Below are 24,696 nucleotides of genomic sequence, written 5' to 3'. Positions count from 1 at the left end.
ACAGGAAGAGGACCATCGGACCCCTGAATTTCACCACACAAAGTGTTAAATTTTAAAAATTTATATTAATGGACTTTCCCTGGTGGTTCAGTGGTTAAGAATCTGCCTGCCAACGCAGGGGACACAGGTTCAACCCCTGGTCTGGGAAGATCTCACATGCCACTGAGCAACTAAACCTGTGCGCCACAAATACTGAGCCTCAGCTCTAGAGCCTGAGAGCCACAACTACTGAGCCTCTGCACTGCAACTACTAAAGCCTATGTGCCTAGAGTCTGTGCTCTGCAACAAGAAAAGCCACTGCAATGAGAAGCTCTAGCACCACAACTAGGGAGTAGCCCTCACTCGACACAACTAGAGAAAGTGCGTGCACAGCAATGAAAACCCAACACAGTCAAAGATAAGAAAATAAATTTTATATATATATATATATATATGTATATGAAAGACAGAGACTAAAGAAGAATGAGGAATGGCCTGAAAGTTATTAGACAAACCAGCAGAGCATGATGGAAGCAAAGAGAAGTATTTAAAATTGAACCAAATGGGATGAACATCATCAAATGTTATCTTTGGATAAAAGATAAATGAGAGCTCCTTAGTGTCTACTCAACAAGGATATCACACACAACACTTTGGCAGGAGCCATTCCTGGGTGGTGGGAAGAGCAATAGTCTCTAAAGAGTGTGGCTGTGAGGGAAGGAAAATGTCCTACATTTCTGGGAAGCAATGTAGATTGAGAAGGATGTTACAGTTTGTGTTGGCTGGGTTCATAGGAAGAGAAAGACTTGATGTCTTTAAAATGTTGAGGAGAAGGAGATACTAGAGCTGGGAAAACTGTTATCAGACAGAAAAAGGAGTCCACAGCCAAGGTTCTGTAGGAGGGCTGGAATGTGATGAAAAGCAAGGTGGAAAGTAACTAGAGAAGGGTAATCTACTTTCTCCATGTTCATGGTGGAGAAGCTGCCAATGTGTGCTTTTCCTTGACTGTCTTCCCATGCATATAGCTTTTATTGGAATTCAGGCTTCTCACTCCTCTGAAATAGCAGACCTCATCTCTGATCTCTCTTCCCACAATGCAAATTTATCTAATAATATCTTTTCTATGTACTTATGGGTAATCCAGGAATCATCTTGGTATCCCAGAATATTGTTTTAAGCACAATATCACTAACCATATATGTGTATGTTTGTGTGTATATATATATATGTATGTGTATGTATATATGTGTATGTGTGTGTATATATATATATATATATATAGGTATTTACAAAACAATTCATATTTCCATTTTAATTGGATACCAGAAATACAAACTCATTACAGATTTTTCAGTCAGTAACACTTTCAGCAAGCTCAATTATATATATTTGAAAAGCATATAAAATTTCATTAGAAAAATTATGTCTTTCGATTATAATCCATCATAAATTCAAGAGGAAGCTTTCTGGATATACAGTTATACCCCAACATTAACACAGCTGTTAACTTTGACAATAATGACTCAAGTGAAACAAATGAATCCTTATAAACTTCAACATTTATTCAGAGAGGATACTCTGTATTGAGGAAATGTTCTTCACTCTCAAGTAAGCTGTTACATTAAATACTAAACTGAAATGTGTTACAAATAGAATAGAAAGGTATCAGTCTCCCAAGGAAAAAATAATCAGTTTGATTAATCTGAATGAAATCAGATAACACAGTATGGTAAAGGAATGAAACTAGTAGGTTGTTGGCACCAAAATACGTTGTGGCAACCTCTGCTGTACTGCAAAGTGACTCAGTTAAACATGAATACACACTATTTTTTTTAATATTCTTTCCATTATGATTTATCACTGGGTATTGAGTATTCCTGTCTATACAGTTCAGTTCAGTCACTCAGTCGTGTCCGACTCTTTGCGACCCCATGAATCACAGAACACCAGGCCTCCCTGTCCATCACCAACTCCCGGAGTTCACTCAAACTCATGTCCACAGAGTCGGTGATGCCATCCAGCCATCTCATTCTCCGTCGTCCCCTTCTCCTCCCGCCCCCAACCTTTCCCAGCATCAGAGTCTTTTCCAGTGAGTCAACTCGTCGCATGAGGTGGCCAAAGTATTGCAGCTTCAGCTTTAGCATCAGTCCTTCCAGACCCAGGATTGATCTCCCTTAGAATGGACTGGTTGGATCTCCTTGCAGTCCAAGGGACTCTCAAGAGTCTTCTCCAACACCACAGTAGAACCTTGTTATTTATCAAGGCTCTTAAAGATATTAAAGGAGGAAGAAGGGGAGGAAAAGGTGGGAGAGAAGGAAATAGGGGGAGGGGAAGAAGGAAGGGAAGGAGGGAGAGGGGAAGAAAGGGGAAAGGGGGAAGGAAGGGAAGAAGTCATTCTGTCAATATATACTTCTCTGTACTCTATCCTCGAGAAATAAAGAAACAGAGAAAGGTCTCCACTGTGACTCACCTTGGTAGGTCCATTTCCATTAATCGTCACTGGTAATGTTTCATAAAATACATTTTTAGCTCTGGCTTTGCCATTTTCAAATTTCAAAAAGACTTCATCTGGATTTGAAAAAAGACAGATTTTAGTCGTTTAAAATGTGTATGTATGTATTCATATACACATATACGTGTATATATCTATCTATACACTTTAGCTTGTTATAAAATTTCTCATGTATGCTATTCCAAGTGCCACACTTTTAGAAACTTTGCCTGCTTCAAGTCAACAGATATCCAAAATGAAGGACAGCATTGACACAGATGCAGATGCTAAGCACCTAACCTTCTCCAACCTGGTGCTGACAAACTGAACTGCTAAGACACTAAGAGGTCTTGGTTGAAAGAAAGCATCTTCGAATAATGTCTGTCTTTTGAAAATGATGTAGTCCCAAATGAATTAAATTATTGCCTCAATTTATTCATCTGTAAAATGGGATTCTTGCCTGCTTTTCTAGGCTACTATGAAGATAACAATGTACGCCTAGCAAGTAGAAAACTGCCAGGCATAAGCTAGGTTTCTACAACTGGCCATCACTGATAGTACTTCCAGTTCTTGAAAATCAGGCCTAATGCTAATTCCAGGAATACACAAGTCAGCACGAGGAACTGAACAAGGAGCAGAAACATGACTTTTGTTTTCAGGCTCCTTTCCTCATATTTCCAGAGCACTCAGAACTAAACGCCTTCCACTCTAAGAATCTTTTAATTTATGAATTGCCTTAATGAAGTATATTGAATTGCAATATATTTTTAATTTGTGAGGCATTAATGCATTAATGCATCAATGTATTTTTTAATGTATCAGTTAATTAAATTGAATGTATTCATGTATTTTTATCTAAATACATGTCTACCAGGAAAACATATACAGGCATGTACACACATACACCACACTCCACAGTATACGTGTCTCATTACCAGTTATCTTTAACCTAGGTTAAAATAATTTAATACTGCTGAGCAATTCACAATATTAAAAGCTGATACTGAAAACTGTAATAATAAAATGTAATTAATTTAAAACTGTATCTAGAGTCCCCAGTGGTAAATCACTAAAGTTTAAGTTACCTAAGGGCAGAAGTTTATCTTTCTGTACTATTCTTAGGAAATGATTTTAACTGAATGTATTTATATCCAGCTCAGCTTAACTCCAATATTTTGCTTAATAGTTGCAATACCTACATGTCATCCTTAGTCATAGCTCCAAAATGAATATAAAAAAGGATAAACAGTTGAAAACACTGGTGTTAATTTGCACACATGAGTAACCCACTATTTAGGAAGCATACCTACAGCTCCATTTAAGGTCTGGAAAATTTTACATTTGTGATCCAATGTGATGTTAATAGCTTCCTAAAAATAAAAATGGAAAAAAAATATTTAAAATGACAATAGAAACAGCAAACAACACTATCATGTTGATATAGTTTGTTCTTTGGGGTAATATAAAGATCCAAAACACAAATTATTCCAATAAACTTCTTCAGAAAGACCCATGTTATGTGTTATATTAAGCCATTGAGGTTGGGTATTATTATTACGCAGTATCATCTGCCTGACTGCTAAAACAGGTTTATAAGAAGAGAAGCAAAAGGCAAAGGAGAAAAGGATAGATATACCCAACTGAATGCAGAGTTCCAGAGAACAGCAAGGAGAGATAAGAAAGCCTTCTTAACTGAAAACAATTCAAAGAAATAAGAAAACAATAGAATAGGAAAGACTAGAGATCTCAAGAAAACTGGAGGTACTAAAGCAACAGTTTATGCAAAGATGGGCACAATAAATGATAGAAATGGTGAGGACCTAACCGAAGCAGAAGATATTAAGAAGAAGTAGCAAGAATACACAGAAGAACTACACAAAAAAGGTCTTAATGACATGGATAAAAATGATAGTGTGGTCACTCACCTAGAGCCAGACATTCTGGAAAGTGAAGTCAAGTAGGCCTTAGGAAGCATTACTATGAACAAAGCTAGTGGAGGTGATGGAATCCCAGTTGAACTATTTAAAATCCTAAAGGATGTTTCTGTTAATGTGTTGCACTCAATATGTCTGCAAATCTGGGAAATTCAGCAGTGACCACAGGACTAGAAAAGGTCAGTTTTCATTCTAATTCTAAAGACAGCCAATGCCAAAGAATGTTCAAACTACCAGACAACTGTGCTCATTTTACATGCTAGCTCATTTCACATGATCCAAATCCTTCAAGCTAGTATTTGTTATGTGAACCGAGAACTTCCAGATGTACAAGCTGGATTTAGAAAAGGCAGAGGAACCAGAAATCAAATTGCCAACATCTGTTGGATCAAAGAAAAAGTAAAGAGATTCCAGAAAAACATCTACTTCTGCTTCATTGACTACACTAAAGCCTTTGACTGTTTGGATCACAGCAAACTGTGAAATATCCTTAAAGAGATGGGATACAAGACAACCTTACCTGTCTCCCAAGAAACCTGTATACAGGTTAAAAAGCAACAGTTAGAACCAGACATAGAACAACAGACTGGTTCCAAATTGGGAAAGGAGGTCATCAAGGCTGTATATTATCACCCTGCTTATTTAACTTATATGAAGAGCACATCATGCAAAATGCCTGGCTGGATAAATCACAAGCTGGAATCAAGATTGCTGGGAGAAATATCAACAACCTCAGCTATGCAGATGATACCAATCTAATGGCAGAAAGTGAAGAGGAACTAAAAAGGTTCTTGATGAAGGAGAAAGAAGAAAGAGAAAAGGTGGGTTAAATCTCAATATTTAAAAAACTAAGATCTTGGCATCCGGTCCCATCAATTCATGGCAAACAGATGGGGAAAAATTGGAAACAGTGGCAGATTTTATTTTCTTTGGCTCCAAAATCACTGCAGATGGTGACTGCAGTCATGAAATTAAGACACTTATTCCCTGGAAGACAACCTAATCATAAACATTAATCTACTTTACAACCTTATTCTCAGTGGACCAATTTTTCAGCTACATTGCTCTGAAATAATATTCCTGGAATTGTCTTTTCATGCTATTACAGGGAATGTTTGTGTTCCCTGAAAATTCATATGTTCAAGCCCCAAAGTTCACTCTCTATTTCTTATCTCTCTCTCCACCATGTGGAATGCAGCAAGAAGGTGGCTGCCATCTACAAGGCAGGAAGAGAGTTCTCCCCAGAATCCAACTATTCTGGCACCCTGATATCAGACATCTAGCCTCCAGAACTCTGAGAAAACAATTTCTGTCATTTAAGCCACCCAGTCTATGATATTTTGTTATGGCAAACCAAGCAGACTAAGATACATGCTAGCCACATTAAATCTTATGCCTAGGGAAAGCATAAATAGGATTTACACAACTAAAAATACTACAGACCTAGCAGTGAGATTTCAGAGGAAGCATCCTAAAGCAAAAACAATTAAATAACACTCAGAACACTTTCACTGTGGAATTACACTCAGAAAGACAGGCATCAAGCTGCAAGGGCTAGCACTCATGCCAAGAGTAGGTTTCTCCTCTCGAATGAGAGATAAAGTCCTCAGGCTGGTTGTGTCAGGCACATAAGAGACAGTAAAAAATATATATATATATTAAGAATAAAGTTTCTTAAGAAGTATCTAATTAAAATATTTAGATAGTATTTATCAAAAATACAAAAGCAGACACAGTGCAAACTCACTCTAAAATATACTTAAAAAAAAAAAAGCTTGTTTCCTAATGACAGTACCCTGAAACACATAACTGAATAAATTTTAGAACTGTATTGATTATACAAAATAAACTTATGGAACATTAACTTATGTTAGGTAATTATACTGAAAATACTATCAAATTAAAGAACTTTGTTTTTACTTTTCTCCAAAGTTCTGTTTAAATCAATCTCAGGAATATTGTCCTTAGGGTTTAACACAAGATGCTCTTGTTTCCAACATTCTTCCCCTTAATAAGAGAATTCAGATTTTTAGTAGAATACATGTGCTTGAAATAAAGAACAAAACTCCTCTGTATTTTGTGATATGGTGTGGTGTGTGGTTTAATCGCTAAGTCATGTCTGACACTGGCGACCCCACGGATTGTAGCCCACTAGGCTCCTCTGTCCATGGGATTTCCCAGGCAAGAATACTGGAGTGGGTTGCCATTTCCTTCCAGGGATCTTCCTGACTCAGGGATCTAACCTTGGTTTCCTGCATTGCAGGCAGATTCTTTACTGAATGAGCCACTAGGGAACCCTTTCCGTATTATGTGTAGCCAAATAAATATGTTCTGATCAAAGAAAAGTATAAGAAAGTATTTTGTGAGACTTCCAGATAGGCTCCTTAGAGTTGACACAACTGAGATGGCCCCATATTTATTATTCTGCCTGTAAAATTGCCCAGAATATGGATGCAATGACTGGAGTGCCAGAAGCCACTTGAACCCAGACATTACATTGAAAGTGAGAGCTATTACCTACCCTCTTCAGTGGATCAATGTAAACTTTAGTGTAAAATAACTGATCATCATCATTATCCTGGAGATTCCACTGTTGAACTATACGGTTGATATAAGGAGCATAACCAATAAATCCTGCAATAGAAAAGAGAATGAACAGAGGATTTAGAATTCAAAGACCAAAACTCATGTCTATGTTAATTTCATAGACCAGTTGCATAGGTTTGTAAAGCTATTAGTCCTAATCCATAGTTTAGAATTTCACAGCTCACCATGAGAGAAGTATGTTATTGAGTGTCCTTTGTTTCATATGTAAATTCAAACAGAAAATGTTTTTATTACCAAGTGCAAATAAAGGACTCTCTTTGAATAAACATATTCCCCAAATTAATTTTTTAATTCATTGATTTTTAATTAAAGGACAACTGCTTTACAATATTGTATTGGTTTCTGCCATACATCAACATGAATCAGCCATAGGTATACATATGTCCCCTCCCTCTTGAACTTCCCTCCCACATCCCACTCCATCTAACCCCTCTAGGTTGTCACAGAGCCATGGTTTGAGTTCCCTGAGTCACACAGCAAATTCTCACCAGCTATCTATTTTACATATGGTAGTATAGTGTTCTTGCCTGGAGAATCCCAGGGAAGGGGGAGCCTGGTGGGCTTCCGTCTATGGGGTCACACAGAGTCGGACACGACTGAAGTGACTTAGCAGCAGCAGCAGCAGCAGTATATATGTTTCCATGCTACTACAACCCATCCATTCAACCCATCTCCCCAAATTAATTGATACAAGAGAGGGAGCTAATATTTTCGAACACATGTCAGGGAAAAAAAAGTTACTGGGAAAAAATCAGAATCAGAAGAATTTTCTTTCTTCTGAAATGCTGTTCTTAGATCCTGTGTAAAAGATTCAGTTTCTGGGGAAAAAAAAAAATCTCTACTACAGTGGTTTTAATGTCAGTGCCAGAGATGCTAACGCAATCAAAAGAATGTTGGATTTGTCACTGACTGCAAACATCTCAAAGAAATTTTATATCTAGGACATTTTGGGAATTTTTCCTTCACTGAGCTAGTCATTACTATGTCTGCTAAACCATTTTCTGGCTAGGTTTTTGTCATGGTCTGGAAAAAGGAAGTCTAAAATTGGATTTTTTTACCTTGGCCTTAGAGCACAAGCATTCAATATGCCAACAACAGTTGTCTATAAAAGACACAGACAACAGGATCATTTTTCCCTGTGTTTGAGTCTTCCTCTGAATTTCAGAAATGCAGCCAAACTGCTATGTTTCATTGATATGCAATACTTTTTAACAAGGAGCAATTTTACTCCTGAGAATTGAAAGGAAACCTAACTTATTATCCTCAAAATTAAAATGTTTTCCTAGTAATAAAAGAATCAAAAGAAATAGGCAAGAATATCATTGTTAACTAGAGAAAACAAGACAAAATGAAAAAATGACTAAATCAATCACTGATGGCTCATTTTTTCCAAATTAGAAAAATCCTAAAACACAGAAAAATATATATTTTTTAACTCTTAAAACCAATCTTCTATGATTAAAAAAAAACACATGTCTAAGCAGCAACATATGACATTTTCCAATGGTTTATCTTACTATTTTTCAAAAATTATGTTTCCTTATCTTTTTTATAAATTACAAATGTCCTTAAAAATGAGAAGGAATTACATTTATTTTCATAGCATGTGATATGTAGTTTATGGTTTACATTTTTCTATTAAACTGTCATACTATTTCAGAAGAGTAAAGTTTCTAATATTCCACCATTTTCCTCATAAAGAAATATGTTTACCCTCCATGATGACTTTTTTAACTAAATGAGATACACACAAACAAAACTCATGTCTCTTAAATAACTTTCTATGTCATTCATAAATTTACATAAACTTTTATTGAACATACTTAGATTTTCTAGCATTTCTTTAATTATTCTGACTACAGAAAGAATAAGGATGATGTTCTGATATCCCTGTCTGATTACCTTTGGGCTTTCCTGTTGGCTCAGATCGTAAAGAATTTGCCTGAAATGCAGGATACGTGGGTTGGATCCCTGAGTCAGGAAGATTCCCTAGAGCCGGTAATGGAAACCCACTCCAGTATTCTTGCCTGGAGAATCCCATGGACAGAGGGGCCTGTGGGCCGCTGTCCATGGGGTCGCACAGAGTCGGACACGACTGAAGAGACTTAGCATGCAGGCATGCATTGGAGAAGGAAATGGCAACCCACTCCAGTATTCTTGCCTGGAGAATCCCATGGACAGGGGAGCCTGGCGAGCTGCCATCTATGAGGTCGTACAGAGTCCAGCACGACTGAAGCAACTTAGTAGCAGCAGCAGCAGAACATGACTGAGAGACTAACGCTTTCATTTTTCATGATCACTTTCTCACTCATAAACATGTTCTCCTTAATTAAACTTGCTCACAAAGGCACTCGCTAGTTTTGCTGTTTCCAAAGTACTATGCCTCTGTTTGAAATTTAGATTTTTGAGTAAATATTTCACTATCTAGATTTTACATATGTTATGTTTCACTAAGGATGTCATGTTTAGAAAAACTAATAAATACAAAGTAAAACTCATCCCAGAATTCCATAGCTAAGTGACTTTTAATCTATCTAGGATTTAGGGTAAAAAGATAAGCCATGTGTCACTGAGGGTCTGACAGTTGGGAGCAGATGGAGCTCTCATTCTCATTTAAAACTGCCCAGACAGAGAAGTCTAATCTAAATCTAATCTTAGACTTCTAATCTAGAAGTCTAAATCTAAGAGGGCAATGTGACCAATATGAGAAACCCTAGGTTCTGACTTGAATGTTAAACTAAAACCCAAAGATGGTAGATAAATTAGGAGAAAAAGAAAATGGTTAGGAGATCCCCAAAACCATGAACGAAAAATGTATTGAAGAGAAAATAAGTAAGCTGAAACTTGTCAGTACAAACTAAGATTTAAGGTTTCGGAAGAACAAATTTATACGGGATGACGGAGTTCCAAAGAATCACCATGGAAATGGGTTGCTAAAAGAAAATGCAGGTGAGAAGAGCTGTAACTAAGTTACTTGTCAAAAGTTTCATATACAAAGTAACTGAGTAAAGTCTAGAACTCATTTCTGCTATCTCAAACAGCACTTATTTGAACTGGCCTGAATACAATTGGTTATCTTATGTAATTCACAATAAAATCTGTCTTTCCAGTGTGGCTTGCAATTTCCACCCAACATTGTTTCTCTGACAAGTTACCTGTCCTAGATCCACGTTTTCTGGCCATATTTTTATATTAATCTCAGTCTAAAGTAATAAAATAATGTCTAAAGTCAACTTCATTTTATTTTTTGATGAGGGGGGGAAACTTGATCATTTATTTCTTAATTCATAGTGGTATAGCTAAGGCAGTACTTTAAGTTCATGTAGGCATTCAATGTTGAATCTTCTTGACTAGGGATTTCAAGACAAATCATTTACTCCAATATATTTAAAATAAGAAAATAAAAGTGAAAGAAAGTCAAAGTGTTAGTCGCTCAGTCATGTCCGACTCTTTGCAACCCCATGGACTGTAGCCCACTAGGCTCCTCTGTCCATGGAATTCTCCAGGCAAGAATACTGGAGTGGGTTGCCATGCCCTTCTCCAGGGAATCTTCCTGACCCAGGGATCAAACCTGGATCTCCTGCATTGGCAGGCAGATTCTCTACCATCTGAGCCACCAGGTCGTTTGTTTAAAATATAGATAAAATCAATGCCTATTTGTTAGAGCTACTCAAGTGTAGCTTGCACTTTTTCCTAAGTAAGGGAATTAACTAAGCCCATTAACCTAGAGCCAGCAAATTCTTAATGAAATTATAGTCAGAAGACCAGAATCCCTGTAGTTTTTCCTTTAATAACTGAATGCCTATGGGAGAAGTCACTTAAATTAGGGAAATATGGTTTTCTCATTTATAACGTAGAAATAATAACATTTACTCATACATAACATTTACACTAGTAATAACACATTACTAGTGTTTTTAGGAGCATCATATGATATAATAGATGAGAAAATGTTTTGTCAACTATAAAACACACTGTGAATTTAAACAGATATAATTTTTCCATAGTAATAAATATGATATAATAGATGAGAAAATGTTTTGTCAACTATAAAACACACTGTGAATTTAAACAGATATAATTTTTCCATAGTAATAAGAAGATAATGGTTATTTAAAACATGTCTATAGTTACATATTTTTTAAAAAGTTGGTTGCATCAATATTTTAATCCATGACTCGCATTATACTTTTCTTACAGTATCTTACTCACCTCCTGAATTCAGGTAGCGTTTCCCAATGTGCACAATGGGATACTTGTCTGCTAGTCTTTTATCTGGCCACAGAATTCCATCAGCTGCAAAGACCACTTTGTGGTTTGACTTTTGAAACTTTTTTAGAACTTCTTCTGGACCACCAGCAAATATAACATTAAAGCTGTTTGATGAGGGGGGAAAAAAGAAGTTTTAAAATACAGTTGTCGAAATTTAGAGATATAAACCAAGAGATTATTTTTCTCTAATAAAAATCAGAATTTAGAATCCAACATCAGATTAATTCCAACTATTTGCAGAGTAAACCAAACAACTCTCCCTCAACTTAAATTATATGGATTGTATTATTAATGTTTATGTTACACTGGCAATGAAGTCCAAATAAAAGACAGCTTTTTTAGTATTAGTCTTAATTTTTTCAATAATCATTTACTTTCCAAAATCAAAATTCAAAAAGTGTTAAAAAGTTAAAAATCAGTAACTTGTTGTATAACATAGTAGAAGTGCTATTACTGACAGAGGCTGCCATTGTAACTGCCTAATGTTTCTTTCTAATTTGTACTCATCTGTAATAATTTTTTGCAGATTTCATTATCTTTGACAAAATGTTTACACCTACTAAATGTCATCAATATAAATTTAAATTTGAATCACTATTTAGCCTGAAATCCTAAACTAAATGCATACAGACATGTGTATCTTTTTAAAGCTCAATATATTTTAAACTGTTAAAAATTAAATTTATACTTTCATTGATTTTTCTGAAGACTGTATTACCCACAGTTCGTCCATAGAATCACAGTGACTTATAATATGAAATGTGACACACACTACCTGTTTCTTCTCTGCAACAAGTTCTCTATTCTTGCTACAACCACAAATTCTTCTGCATCTTTTTTTAACAAAATTAATGATTTCCAAAGATGATAATTTAATGATTTGCCATCCCAGGTGGCAAACAAGAATAGTAAACAAATGCTCTTTAATTCAGCACCAGGTCTTCCTAATAGCCAATAGTCCAAATGCACTTCTCTGATGCCTGGAGTGGTGCAGAGGCAGGAAGGGGGTACCAGCAAGGAAGGATTGGGTAAGTTGTTGGTTTTATTTTTGGCCACACTATGCTACATGCAGGATCTTAGTTCCCCCCACCAGGGACCAAACCCATGCCCACTGCAGTGGAAGTGTAGAGTCTTAACCACTGGACCATCAAGGAAGCCCCTGCTATGATATCTGAATCGGTAATTAAGGAGGCTGTTCTACACACTTTGCCAGACTTGCTCTTGAGGAGTTTGTTAATATGCTAACACAGTAGCATGTATCAGGCAACATTTAATAACTTTCTGTACATGAATTTGGGCTTCCCCTGTGGCTCAGCTGGTAAAGAATCTGTACGCCATTGCAGGCGATGCAGGAGACACGGGTTCAATCTCTGGGTCAGGAAGATTCCCTGGAGAAGGAAATGGCAATCCACTCCAGTGAATGTGAGTGGAACTGGTATGTTCATGCAACCTCCAAGTCCTGGGCTTTAAAAAGGAAGCTGCCTACCCTCTCTTTCCTCTTTCCCTTTCACGGTGAGCCAGACTTTATAAGCAAATATTCCTTGACATACTCGCCCCCACCAGACAGTCCACCTCTGAATCTTTTTTTTTTAAAAAAGATTAAAATGTTGTTAATGTGAAACTAAACTTAGTAATTATGGCTAGGATATTTTTAAAAATTAGTAAAAGTAAAGTTGAATTCAGAGAGCTACACCATTTTTTTCATTCTAAATTGTCCTAGAGAATTTAAATTTTATCATTGCTTTTTATTTGTTACCAAAAAAAAACTTCAAAATTAAAACATATCTATCTACATATATATATATATATATATATATATATGGGGGTGTGTGTGTGTATGTATATATATATACATATTTGGCATATAATTTTCTCTTTCTTTTAAGATCAATGGGTAGAAATTTTTTAATACTGTTAATAATATAATCATAAAGTGATTCAGTTCGCACAGTCTGAAGTCTAACAGATGGGTTTCTAATTCCAATTCCAGCTCTATCACTTGCCATCTGAGTAACCATAGGAAAGTTAGTAAAAAACTCTTTATATTTCTGTTTCTTTAAGCATAAAATGATGGGGAAAGTAGTGCTTATATCTCATCAAGCTATTGTTACAAAAATTAAAAATTAACACCATAATAATCTTTCAATAAATTTAACAAAATTAACATTTTTGTTACTATAGGAAAGGGACCTGAAGAAATGAGAGGTAGGACAAAAACTTACTTTTATATTTACACAAGTCCCTAGTTTATTTTATTTTTAGCCAAATACACATTTTAAGATAAATTTTAAATCAGAATAAATTTGTTCTGACTAAAACCTCAAGCCAACTCCCCTCCATGTTTATTTGAAAAAACTGAAATAATCTGACTTCACAAAATATTTATATAAATATATCAAGTTTCTCTTTTTCTTATAAATAAGTACACCTGATTTTATAAGTATGACTTTAGATTTCTGCCTTGTAGGATAACCCTATCTTTTCTAACAGGGGTATTTTCCTCAAGACTACTAGTTGCTGATATAATTTTCTTTTCTAAATACTGAAGATTAGGAAATAAAACTAGCTTTATAAGACCAGGGTAACTAAGCCCTGAGAGGTAAGGCAAATAAACCAAACCCTCTGAGGCATAGGACCCCATAAATTGTCCAGAGAGATGGATAAAAAGAGCTCATTATGTCAGAGAATCATATGATTGGAGACTTGAACCAAACTGAGTCAGATATTTCGCAGGTAGCATCATGCATTCGAACTTTCCTGGTGGCTCCAAGTTAAAGAATCTGCCTGCCAATGCAGGAAACACGGATTTTATCCCTGGGTTGGCAAGATACCCTGGAGGAGGGCATGGCAACCCACTTCAATATTCTTGCCTGGGAAATTCCATGGATGGAGGAGCCTGGTGGGCTACAGTCCATGGAGTCACAAAAGAGTTAGACACAACTTAGAAACTAAACAACAATATTACGTATTCGAAGTTATAAAGGTACAGTTAGCAAATGATTGTTTTGTCTTTGTAACACCAGTGAAGGACTTAATATCTCCACAGTATATCTCAAACTATTAGCAAAAGTCAACAGCTTGAAAAGGAGGAGTTGTGGGCAACTTGTACTCTGATAATTTAAAAATTTTATAAGTAGGCATTATCTTTATAACAAAAAGCAATTATTGTAGATCAAAATGTAAAAGGCAAAAATTCTCTTCATATCATTCAAGTAAAGATTTGACTTTGAATAAAAATTTAAGGTTGCTGGAACTTTCTCATTTCATTCTAGTAGCATTGCTATTTCTGTGTTGAAGTACTTTAGAAAAGTTTTTTTGAACTGATTTAAAACTTTTCAAAGGGCAAGAAAGTTTTTCTACTTAAAATGACTTTAGTCACATCAACCCAAAAGGTCAAACTTTTTAAAAAATGCCCACAACAGTCATAAAAATAATGCTCATAGGAATTTGATACATTTAAATGTGAAGAATAAGATAAAACTTTCCACAGTTCACTGTGGTAAATATTCCTGGGTCCTGCAAAAAACATAAGGTTTTCAACTTATGTGGTCATACTGAGTCCTCTACCAGACACGTCAGTGTTCTATCTCAGACAGGTCATTGAAACTTTTACAAGCATTTGTCCTTCTGCGTTCCCTGTTTCTGTGGCACCATCAACCATACAGTCACTCAAGCTGAAAATCCTTCATTCAGCCCTGCCTCTTCCCTTTCCATGGCCTCTCTCATCAAATCTTTCTCCAGAACTCATTGATTCCATCTACTTAATCTATTTAGAATTTAAAGCCTCTCCATCCCCACTAGAAGACACTGGACTAGATTAATCCAAAAATCTGATAAGCTTCCCTAATACACATCCCCTCTAAAAAGGACCATCTGACAAACTCTCCTGAAAACCTTTCTGTGAGAGTCCCTTGACTGGATCAGTCCCTTGACTGGATCAGAACTATGGTCTAAAGTGGGACTCAGCAAATATTTACTATCTAGCCTTTTAGAGAAAATTCTTTGGGCTTTGAGGGCAATATGGTCTCTGCTGGATGACTCAACTCTGCCATTGTGGTACAAAGCAGCCATAGGCAATATATAAATAAATGAGCACACGTGTGCTACAACAAAAGTATTTACAGAAAAGAGCCTGGGCCAGACTGCTGCTGCTGCTGCTGCTAAGTCGCTTCAGTCGTGTCCGACTCTGTGTGACCCCATAGACGGCAGCCCACCAGGCTCCCCTGTCCCTGGGATTCTCCAGGCAAGAACACTGGACTGGGTTGCCATTTCCTTCTCCAAGGCACGAAAGTGAAAAGTGAAAGTGAAGTTGCTCAGTCGTGTCCGACTCTTCGTGACCCCATGGACTGCAGCCTACCAGACTCCTCCATCCATGGGATTTTCCAGGCAAGAGTACTGGAGTGGGGTGCCATTGCCTACAGCTTACCAAACCCTGGCCTGTAAAATAAAATCTAAATGAATCAGACTCACATTAATTTTCCATTAAATAACCTGTTCTGAAGTCACACTGAATTATTTGATCTGTCTTCCATGTCTTTAACCATGATGTTTCATCAGCCTAGCACGTCTTTTCCCAATCAGATCCAAACCACTCACCCTCATCCAACTCTCACCTCCTCTACAAACCTCTACGTGAGCAGCATAAATGGAAAAGATCATTTCCATCCTCTTAATCCCACAACTCTTTCCCCTCTTTTTCCACAGAATGTTTCATTTTCTACTCGTCATGGACAGGGAAGACTGGCGTGCTGCAATCGATGGGGTTGCAAAGAGTTGGACACGACTGAGTCACTGAACTGAACTGAACTTCATGCTGGCAGTGACTATTTATACTACACTGCATTGTCTTCCTTCATATGCCAAATACACCACTTTATTCATCTGTGTATTATTCCCCTAAGTCAGAGAGGAAAACAACAGAAGTGTTTCCTGATCTTATTTATTTGTTCCTCCCCAACCCACACTTTATTCATCATCACTGATATAAATTTAAGCCAAAAGTTATGATTATCCAAACTATTAGCAGCTGGTTTTTAAAAGCTTAAAGTCTAATGAAGCATGCAAGAAACAATACACCTGATAATTCTCTCTTTAATCATGTCTTCATCTTAAATACATATCTATATTTTTCACAGATAATTAATTGATGCTAAAAAACATACTATAGAACCACTCCCCCCTCATTTTCATAAAGCAGTTGAAAATGTCTACTCAGTTGAACTTGCAGAATAAATTACAAAATAATCACAAGAGAAATGATTAAATTTATCGTAGGAATTTTGAAGGATGCGGAAGGAATAAACTCGGACAAAGTAGGGACTATTTAAAAACAATTACTGGGAGGATTTTTTTAATGGTATATAATTTCATTTTCTGAATATAATACTCCTACTGAGGCTGGGTTGATGTAGGAGTCAAATGAGGACACTGCCCAGGTGGAGAGTCATTTTCTCCAGACATTTTCCTGAGAGTTGCCAAGTCCTGAGGTAACTCCTAACAGAAAGGGGAGCCGAGGAGACACTGTGGCAAGACCTCAAGCTGCTCAAACTGCTAGCTATCTGTGGGACCATGAGTCGTCATCACCTGGTGCCTCTGCATCAGTCTCTTTACTTATAAAATAAATGGTTAAATGAAAATCTCCCTCTAATTTTAAAAGATAGTTAAATTTATCTCTGCAACATTAGAACTTTCAAATCTGATACATATTTAGTGCACAGTAAGTACGGGAAAGAACCTGACTACCGACGCAGGAGACGTAAGACTCAGGTTTGATCCCTGGGTCAGGAAGATCCTCTGAAGGAAGGCATGGCAACCTATTCTAGCATTCTTGCCTGAAGAACCCCATGAACAGAGTAGCCTGGCAGGCTACAGTCCATAGGGTCACACAGAATCAGACACGACTGAAGTGACAGCACACACACACGTGCACACACAACTAAGTATTCATTGAATCAGTGAAGAAAGCAAGAAGCTTTTTTCTCAATCCCCAGCATTTATTATTATGTAGCTATAATATTCGGAGAAGGCAATGGCAAGCCACTCCAGTACTATTGCCTGGAAAATCCCATGGATGGAGGAGCCTAGTGGGCTGCAGTCCGTGGGGTCGCTAGGGGTCGGACACGACTGAGCAACTTCACTTTCACTTTTCACTTTCACACATTGGAGAAGGAAATGGCAACCCACTCCAGTGTTCTTGCCTGGAGAATCCCAGGGACGGGGAGCCTGGTGGGCTTCCGTCTATGGGGTCACGCAGAGTCGGATACGACTGAAGTGACTTAGCAGCAGCAGCAGCAGCTATAATATTATTAATATTAGGTAGTATTATTATATAATACCACTACATATTATATATAATATACTACATACAATAATATACACATATTATTATATAATATTACATTATTATTATGTAATATTAGTATTATTATGTAGCTATGCCAGAAAACACATACAAAGCTATGGATAGAAAAACCTTTACAGAGGACAAGATTTCTGTCCCAGTCAATCCCTGCCCCACCACCAATCCAGCCATAGCAGCTAGCACCATATTTTACACAATAACAGATGCTTAATAATACATATTTACTCAAAATAAAAAGATTCAAGGAGTAGGTAATCTGGTTTGTAGATAATCTGGCTTGGGGAAAATCTAGTTTATGTCTACACACAAAAAGTAGACAAATTAGTACCATTTATCTAGCTATATATAAAAAATCAGTCCTTCTTTTGTATACAGTCTGGTTCTTCCTTATTCCAACATACCCACTAATACATTCAGTAAACACTAATAAGAATATTTGAACAATTTTTTAAAAAGTCATTCATTTCCCATGTAATTCCTAATCGTATTTCACATCATGGATGAGCCTGACGACTGTGCAATACGTTTAAGTGACAGCTAAAGATTTTAACCTTTCCTTCAAAAACAAGGGAAAAAATTAAAAAGCCATGTAGAAACTGAAAACTGATGTGTCTGGCTTTCCTTCATACAAATATAATGAAATATTGTCCATTGCTAATGACTAGGTTCTTTGTGTCCGCACTCCTAAACTGTCTTCATTGCCAAGAAGTCTATCAAATAAATCTGCCATAATTAGTTAAAATTACAGCCATCAATCTTAAAAAGCTTTGCTTTCAGAAAAATTTTACTCTGCCTTCTGTATAAACTATGTGTATTAGCAATGTATAATCAAAGTGAGAGAATAGTATATATGTTATACATGCTAACAGCAAAGATTTCTGTGACTAAGATTATCCCTATATTTTCAGTGAGTGTTTACTGAATACCATTAACAGAGTCATTTAGAAAACTACTATCAGGTTGGTGCAAACATAACTGGTTTTTACATTGTTGAATTTGCTGTTTGATAGTGGAATAGATTCTAAATAAATGTGGTCATGTTACACATCATTTGAATGTAAATTCCTATCTTTAGTTTTTTTACAAAAGACTTATTAGTTGCTGTTTATTTTATATTTACTTTAGACTAGGGAAATGATGTTAGATGAAAAGCAAATTCAAGTAATTTTCTTATTTGAGTTTAAAATGGGTCATAAAGCATGGAGACAACTCATAACATAAACAATGCATTTGGCCCAGGAACCATTAATGAATGTACAGTGCAGTGGTGGTTCAAGAAGTTTTGCAAAGGAGATGAGAGCTTCGAAGACAAGGAGCTCAGTGTCCGGCCATTGGAAGATGACAACGACCAATTCAGAGAATCATTGAAGCTGACCCTGTTAAACTACATAGGAAGTTGCTGAAGAACTCAACATAGACCATTCTACAGTTGTTCAGCATTTGAAGCAAACTGGAAAGGTGAAAAGCTCAATAAGCAATTAAGTGGGTGACTAAAAATTTTTTTAAAAAAATCAATGTTTTGAAGTGTTGCTTTCTCTTATTCCACACAACAAACCATTTCTTGATCAGATTGTGATGTGGGCTGAAATTTATATTTTGTGGTGGCACTGAATGTAAATGTCATTAATCAGATGTGCTTTTTACAGAAAGAATCCCATATATGAAATATTTGAAAGGCATGTTTGGTGTTGGTTACTGGACTCACCAAAATGATTATTTCCTCTAGGAAAATATCTACCCCATGATTTTGGTATATAGCAACTCCTTGGTTCATTGAAGTATTTGCTTAAAGATAGTTAACTTTATGACTTTGAGGTAAGATAAAGGAATTGACTTTGCAATTTATAAGCTCTTGCTAAATAATGGTAAGAGTAAGGTAGACTGAATTTTTAAAAAACTAGAATGGCAGTCGCATGTTACAATATTTGTCCCAAAATCTCTATGAGCCTACTTCAAAAGAGCTCATCATACTTTGTCCAGTCTGTTAAAGTCATCAAATCCATTATATATACTGATAGTTGTTCGGATCAAGGGAAGATTGTCAGTTTCACAAAGCATCTTAATTGCAATAAAACACACATACACACACACACATACACGGCAGGGTGAAGCAACTTGAAAAAAAAGTTTGCGGTACTTTCTCATATGAAGAGCTTCAGTGTTCATTTTGTTTTAATAATAACCCAAACCAAATGGCAACCCACTCCAGTGTTCTTGCCTGGAGAATCCCAGGGATGGGGGGGCCTTGTGGGCTTCCATCTGTGGGGTCGCACAGAGTTGGACACAACTGAAGCGACTTAGCAGCAGCAGCAAACCCTTGTTAAATATTTCCCTTCCGTTCCGTTCCGTCGCTCAGTCGTGTCCGACTCTATGCGACCCCGTGGACTGTAGCCTACCAGGCTTCTCCGTCCATGGGATTCTCCAGGCAAGAATACTGGAGTGGGTTACCGTCTCCTTCTCCAGGGATCGAACACGGGTCTCCAGGATTGGAGGCAGACACTTTAACCTCTGAGCCACCAGGGAAGCCCGTTAAATATTTATTTATATCTAAATTAAATAAAGAGTCGGACACGACTGAGCGACGGAACGGAAAGGAATGGAAATTAAATACGGTAAATCTTAATTAATATATTTATGAACACTGGCTTTAATTTTAAATGTTCATCCAAAAGTCAGTTTAGAATACATATTCCCATGAAAGTGATAAGACTGCTTTCAAATTAATTCACAAAAGCCTGTCGCAATGAACACCAGGGACCATTTTGAGATATGGGAAATGTTCCAGAATCAAGCAGTGACAATAATTCCACAACTCTGTAAATTTAATAAAAATTATTGAATTTTTCACTTAAAGTGAGCATATGTCAAGGTATATAAATCACATCTCAAAAAAGCTATTTTCTTAAAGACTATTTAAACTATTAAGTACATAAATCTTGGTATTTTTTTATACAGTAGTGACCTATACTTCTATAAAATTAATTAGTACAGTTAAATTGTCCTTAAAAACTCACATAACAAATAGTAATTGGTTTGATTTACTAAAATGAGTATATTCTGAACTGTAGCCTTAACTGGAGGTAACGTTAACTAGGAGATTAACAATTCTGTTGCAAAATGGTTTTCCTAATTCAAATAATTTACAGTCAAATTCATTTCTCCCTGATCTTGGAATACCGACAATTTCAACTGTACTGATCACTTGTCCACAATATTTTTTAAAGGGTATTGTCTTTTAAGGAAAAAAGAAAAGAGCTCTAAAGTGGTACCAATTGTCCATCCTTCTTATCTTGGTTACTGTCTCATCATCACTAGGTTTCTCCAGGAAGATAGACATGGTGAGTCATAAAAGAGAAAATGTTACTGCTGCTTCTTAGACTAGAGCTTGGGGAGATGGGCATGCGTGATTTCAGTTAGCTGGCTCTTTTCACAGAGGCAGTTGTCAAGAAATTTTATCCTTAGTTTACTGATATATCCCAAACACAGTGCATGGCACACACTGGACCTTCCATTAAAAGTCTGTTGTTATCTTTTGGTCATAGTGGGTCTTAAAGTATCAACTAAATAAATAAACGCAACCTCAAGCAGTCTTCAGATATCTCGCAATGTCCCTTTTCTTATCAGAAACCAATTGGCCCCTTACTAAACCAGTTTCTTCCAAGCTTAAACCTTAAATGGGGGGCTCCCTTAAATGGGAGGGGTTGTCTGATAAAGGAGCAAAGGGTGAGGAAAAAGAGTTCTTCCTAAAATGCAGAAAGAGGTTTGGGAACCCAAAACCACTACTGGCTCATATGTGGTAACTTTTATAAGCAGAATTTGCCTCCAAGTCAAAATCAAAATGTACATGTGGCAAATTCAAGCTGACCAAAATGGTTGGTAATTTTAAACCAAACATACTGAATGTTTAATAAAAACAGTTAGTATGAACATCCTGCTCCATTTTCCTAAGGGTTTTATATATATATATATAATAGATTCTGTAGAAAACTTCTTAGTACACAAGCTAACATCAATCTCATGTTGCAAGAATAAGTAACTATAAGCAGAACTTCATTTTTTCCTGGGAGACAATAGGGAAATTCTAAAGGTGCAAATATATGAACCTTTCAAAATTTGTAAGTGTTGATGGCACAAGAACTCCAGTATGTCTGTTTTCAATTCAAAATTTCTGCCTTTATTTAACATTTTTATAAAAAGCACTGTTCTTACTTTCATCTGTAATAATTTGTGGTTTTGGACTTTCAAACTGAGGGAGAGATAGAAAAACTTCCCTAACTTAAAGAGGAAATGCAAAGAGATTTAAAATGATAATCAATGACCAAACAATAAAAAAGAACATAGGGAAAATGGTAGAAAAAAAGGTGTCTACTAATACTGCTTCATGACAACCTGACATTATTAAAAACCTAAGAAGATAAGGAAACACAGCAGACACTCCACATTTAGTACAAGAAAAGATATTTACATATTAGAAAGATTTTCCTTTCTTATTAAACTTTTTTTTTTTAATTTTTCACTTATAACTTACATGATATATTTCCTCCTGGACAACCAGAATCCAGTGAGTTACCCTCTCAATAGAAAGGTTCAATAGATCTATATTCTATCTCAAATCATTGTTAAGACATGAATTTCACAAAAATTTTAGCCTATGCCCTGTCTTCCCATTGGTATTTATGACAACTCATCAAATTTGATCATATTACTTAAATATGTCAGACCATGGTTTTATAATTATGAATGATATCTACTTTTTAAAACAATGATTCACTGTGAATAAAATAATTCAATATATATTCTGAAAGTGTGAATTTCAACTCTTTTAAAATAATTTAATACAGACTTAGAAAGCCACATGTTCGGGACTTCACTGGCAGTCCAATGGTTAAGAATCCACTGTCCAATACAGGGGACATGGATTAGATCCTTCATCAGAGGACTAAGATCCCACATGCCTCGGGGCAAGTAAGCCCATTCACTGCAAATACAGAGAAGCCCATGCTCTGCAATGAATAATCTGCGCACTGCAACTAAGACCTACACAGCCAAAAATATTTTTTTTAATTTTAAATTAAAAAAAAAAGTCTTCCAAAAAGATGGCACCAATTGACAAAAAAAAAAAAAAAGGCCACAGGTTGTTTCTCTTACCATTCAGTAAATAAGACAACCAGATCCTCTTGATTGGCATAATGTCCCATGACTTCTTTCATCAATCTCACTTTTTGGCCCCCTCCGATTGTATTAATTCCATCACCACCTCTCCACTCTTCTCCTTGACCAAGGACCTATAAATCAAATCAACATTTTATCCCCAGACAAAAAGGTTATGAAGTGTCATAAACACTGGAAGTCACCAACAGCTTATACAATATAACATAGCACCACTCTTTAAATGTTACATTCATGATGCCAGACAGAAAAAACCTTGATGCCTAGATCAGGTCATAATTCTTTAATGTTATCCACCCCATAAAATGCCATTCTCAATTTTAACATTTCAAAAGTAGACACTAATCCAAAGAAGTTGGGGATTGGTGAGGGAAGCCACAGAAAGTATTTCTCACATCTTATTTCTCTTTATTCAGACTGAAATGAAAAGGAAAGAAAATGAAGAAACTTTCCAGATCACTTTTCAATCTGGCAGGAAATCTGTCTGATGAACAAGAGGGAACCCTGGAAGCTCAGTGAATCCTGGATGGGGCCCTTGATCTATTTCCCTGCTGAAACCAAATTGGTCATCCCAGGAAACACAGAGGGCATCAGGTCAAATGCCATCTTCCTTACCTTAAGAATCTTAAGCTTATGTTTCCCTGAAAAGTTTAATTATTTATCAGTGCAAGAAATCACCTAAGCACAATTACTCAAAACTAAGTCTGCAGTCATCCTGGGTTCTGTTTGCCCAGCCTCAGCAGTTGCCTCCTGAATTGTGTGCCTGCTGATGCACCAGGCTGTGAAGAAGCAGGAAACGAGTCTATGAGCCCCTCTGCCACAGACACACCTTGGACCTTAGTTTCATCAAAACAAAGTCTGAAGCTCCTGAAACAAGGATCTGCTAACACAGTGGTCCCCAACCATTTTGGCACCTGAGACTAGTTTCATCGAAAACAATTTTCCCACGGAGCGGGGTTGGGGATGGTTTTTATATTGTGATATATAATACAATATATAATCTGTATTTACAGCTACTCCCCTCACTAGCATCACTGTCATAGCTCCACCTCAGATCATCAGGTTTTAGATTCTCACGAGAGCATGCAACCGAGATATCTCACATGTTCACAGTTCACAGTTCATGCTCTTCTACAAGAATCTAATGCTGCTGATGATGACAGGATGTGGTGCTCAGGTAGTAACGTGAGTATGAGTGGCTGAAAATATAGATGAAGCTTCACTGGCTAACCCGTGCTCACCTCCTGTTATGCAGCCAGGATCCTAACAGGCCATAGACTGGTACCAGTCTGTGGCCTGGGGGTTGCGGGCCGCTGTACTAAAAGATTTGTGAATTCAGAGGGAATGAAATTAAGAATACAAAAGAAAAATATAAAATTAATTTAGAAAATACATATTATTAATTCTAAATTTACTTACCATTGAGCCAAATACAAGCCTGGCTGGTAGAGCTTGTGGGGCTCCCAGCCTCAGAACCCTAGTTAGCACTTCCTCACTACTTATATTGAAGGGAGAAAGAAACACTGGTGTGGGAATTCGGATTCATATTGGGGCTAGTCTATTAGAACATTAGTTCTTGACCTAAAAAGTGGCTTCCTCTGGCCCTAACATTTGTTATACTTCTGTTCCACAACCCCTTTGGGGTTGACTTCTCCAATACTACAGGAATACTGGGCCTAAATGTCTGAGCACCTGCTCTGTGCAGTGCTGTGTTGATTAAGCTCGAGTCTCTTATTTTCTGTCCACTCCATCAGTATGACAGACTTTAGTATGCATCAGAATCACATAGAGGGTTTCTTAAAACAGACTGCTGGGCCCAACTCCCAGTCTATGATTCAGAAGGTGGGGAGAAGCCTAAGAAAACTCATTGCTATTTCCCAGCT

General features: G+C 36.7%; 1 protein-coding gene across 2 annotated transcripts in view; it reads right to left on the bottom strand.

The window, feature by feature from the left end:
• The window catches only part of PLOD2 (procollagen-lysine,2-oxoglutarate 5-dioxygenase 2), a 120,514-nt gene that overhangs the window by 42,228 nt on the left and 53,590 nt on the right, over positions 1-24,696 (bottom strand). For both annotated transcript variants that reach the window (XM_088840001.1, XM_088839998.1), the window contains exons 3-7: positions 22,793-22,929; positions 11,224-11,387; positions 6,926-7,038; positions 3,777-3,840; positions 2,450-2,547 (exon numbers count right to left, since the gene is read on the bottom strand). In XM_088840001.1, the coding sequence (XP_088696127.1) occupies positions 2,450-2,547; positions 3,777-3,840; positions 6,926-7,038; positions 11,224-11,387; positions 22,793-22,929 (576 nt within the window). The remainder of the gene's footprint in view (positions 1-2,449; positions 2,548-3,776; positions 3,841-6,925; positions 7,039-11,223; positions 11,388-22,792; positions 22,930-24,696) is intronic.

Source organism: Moschus berezovskii, chromosome 1, assembly GCF_049115385.1.
Source record: "Moschus berezovskii isolate FMDL1 chromosome 1, NW_MosBer_1.0, whole genome shotgun sequence".
Taxonomy (NCBI): Eukaryota; Metazoa; Chordata; class Mammalia; order Artiodactyla; family Moschidae; genus Moschus; species Moschus berezovskii.
The sequence above is the reverse complement of the archived record's forward strand: the minus strand, read 5'-3'. Positions and strand labels throughout refer to the sequence as shown.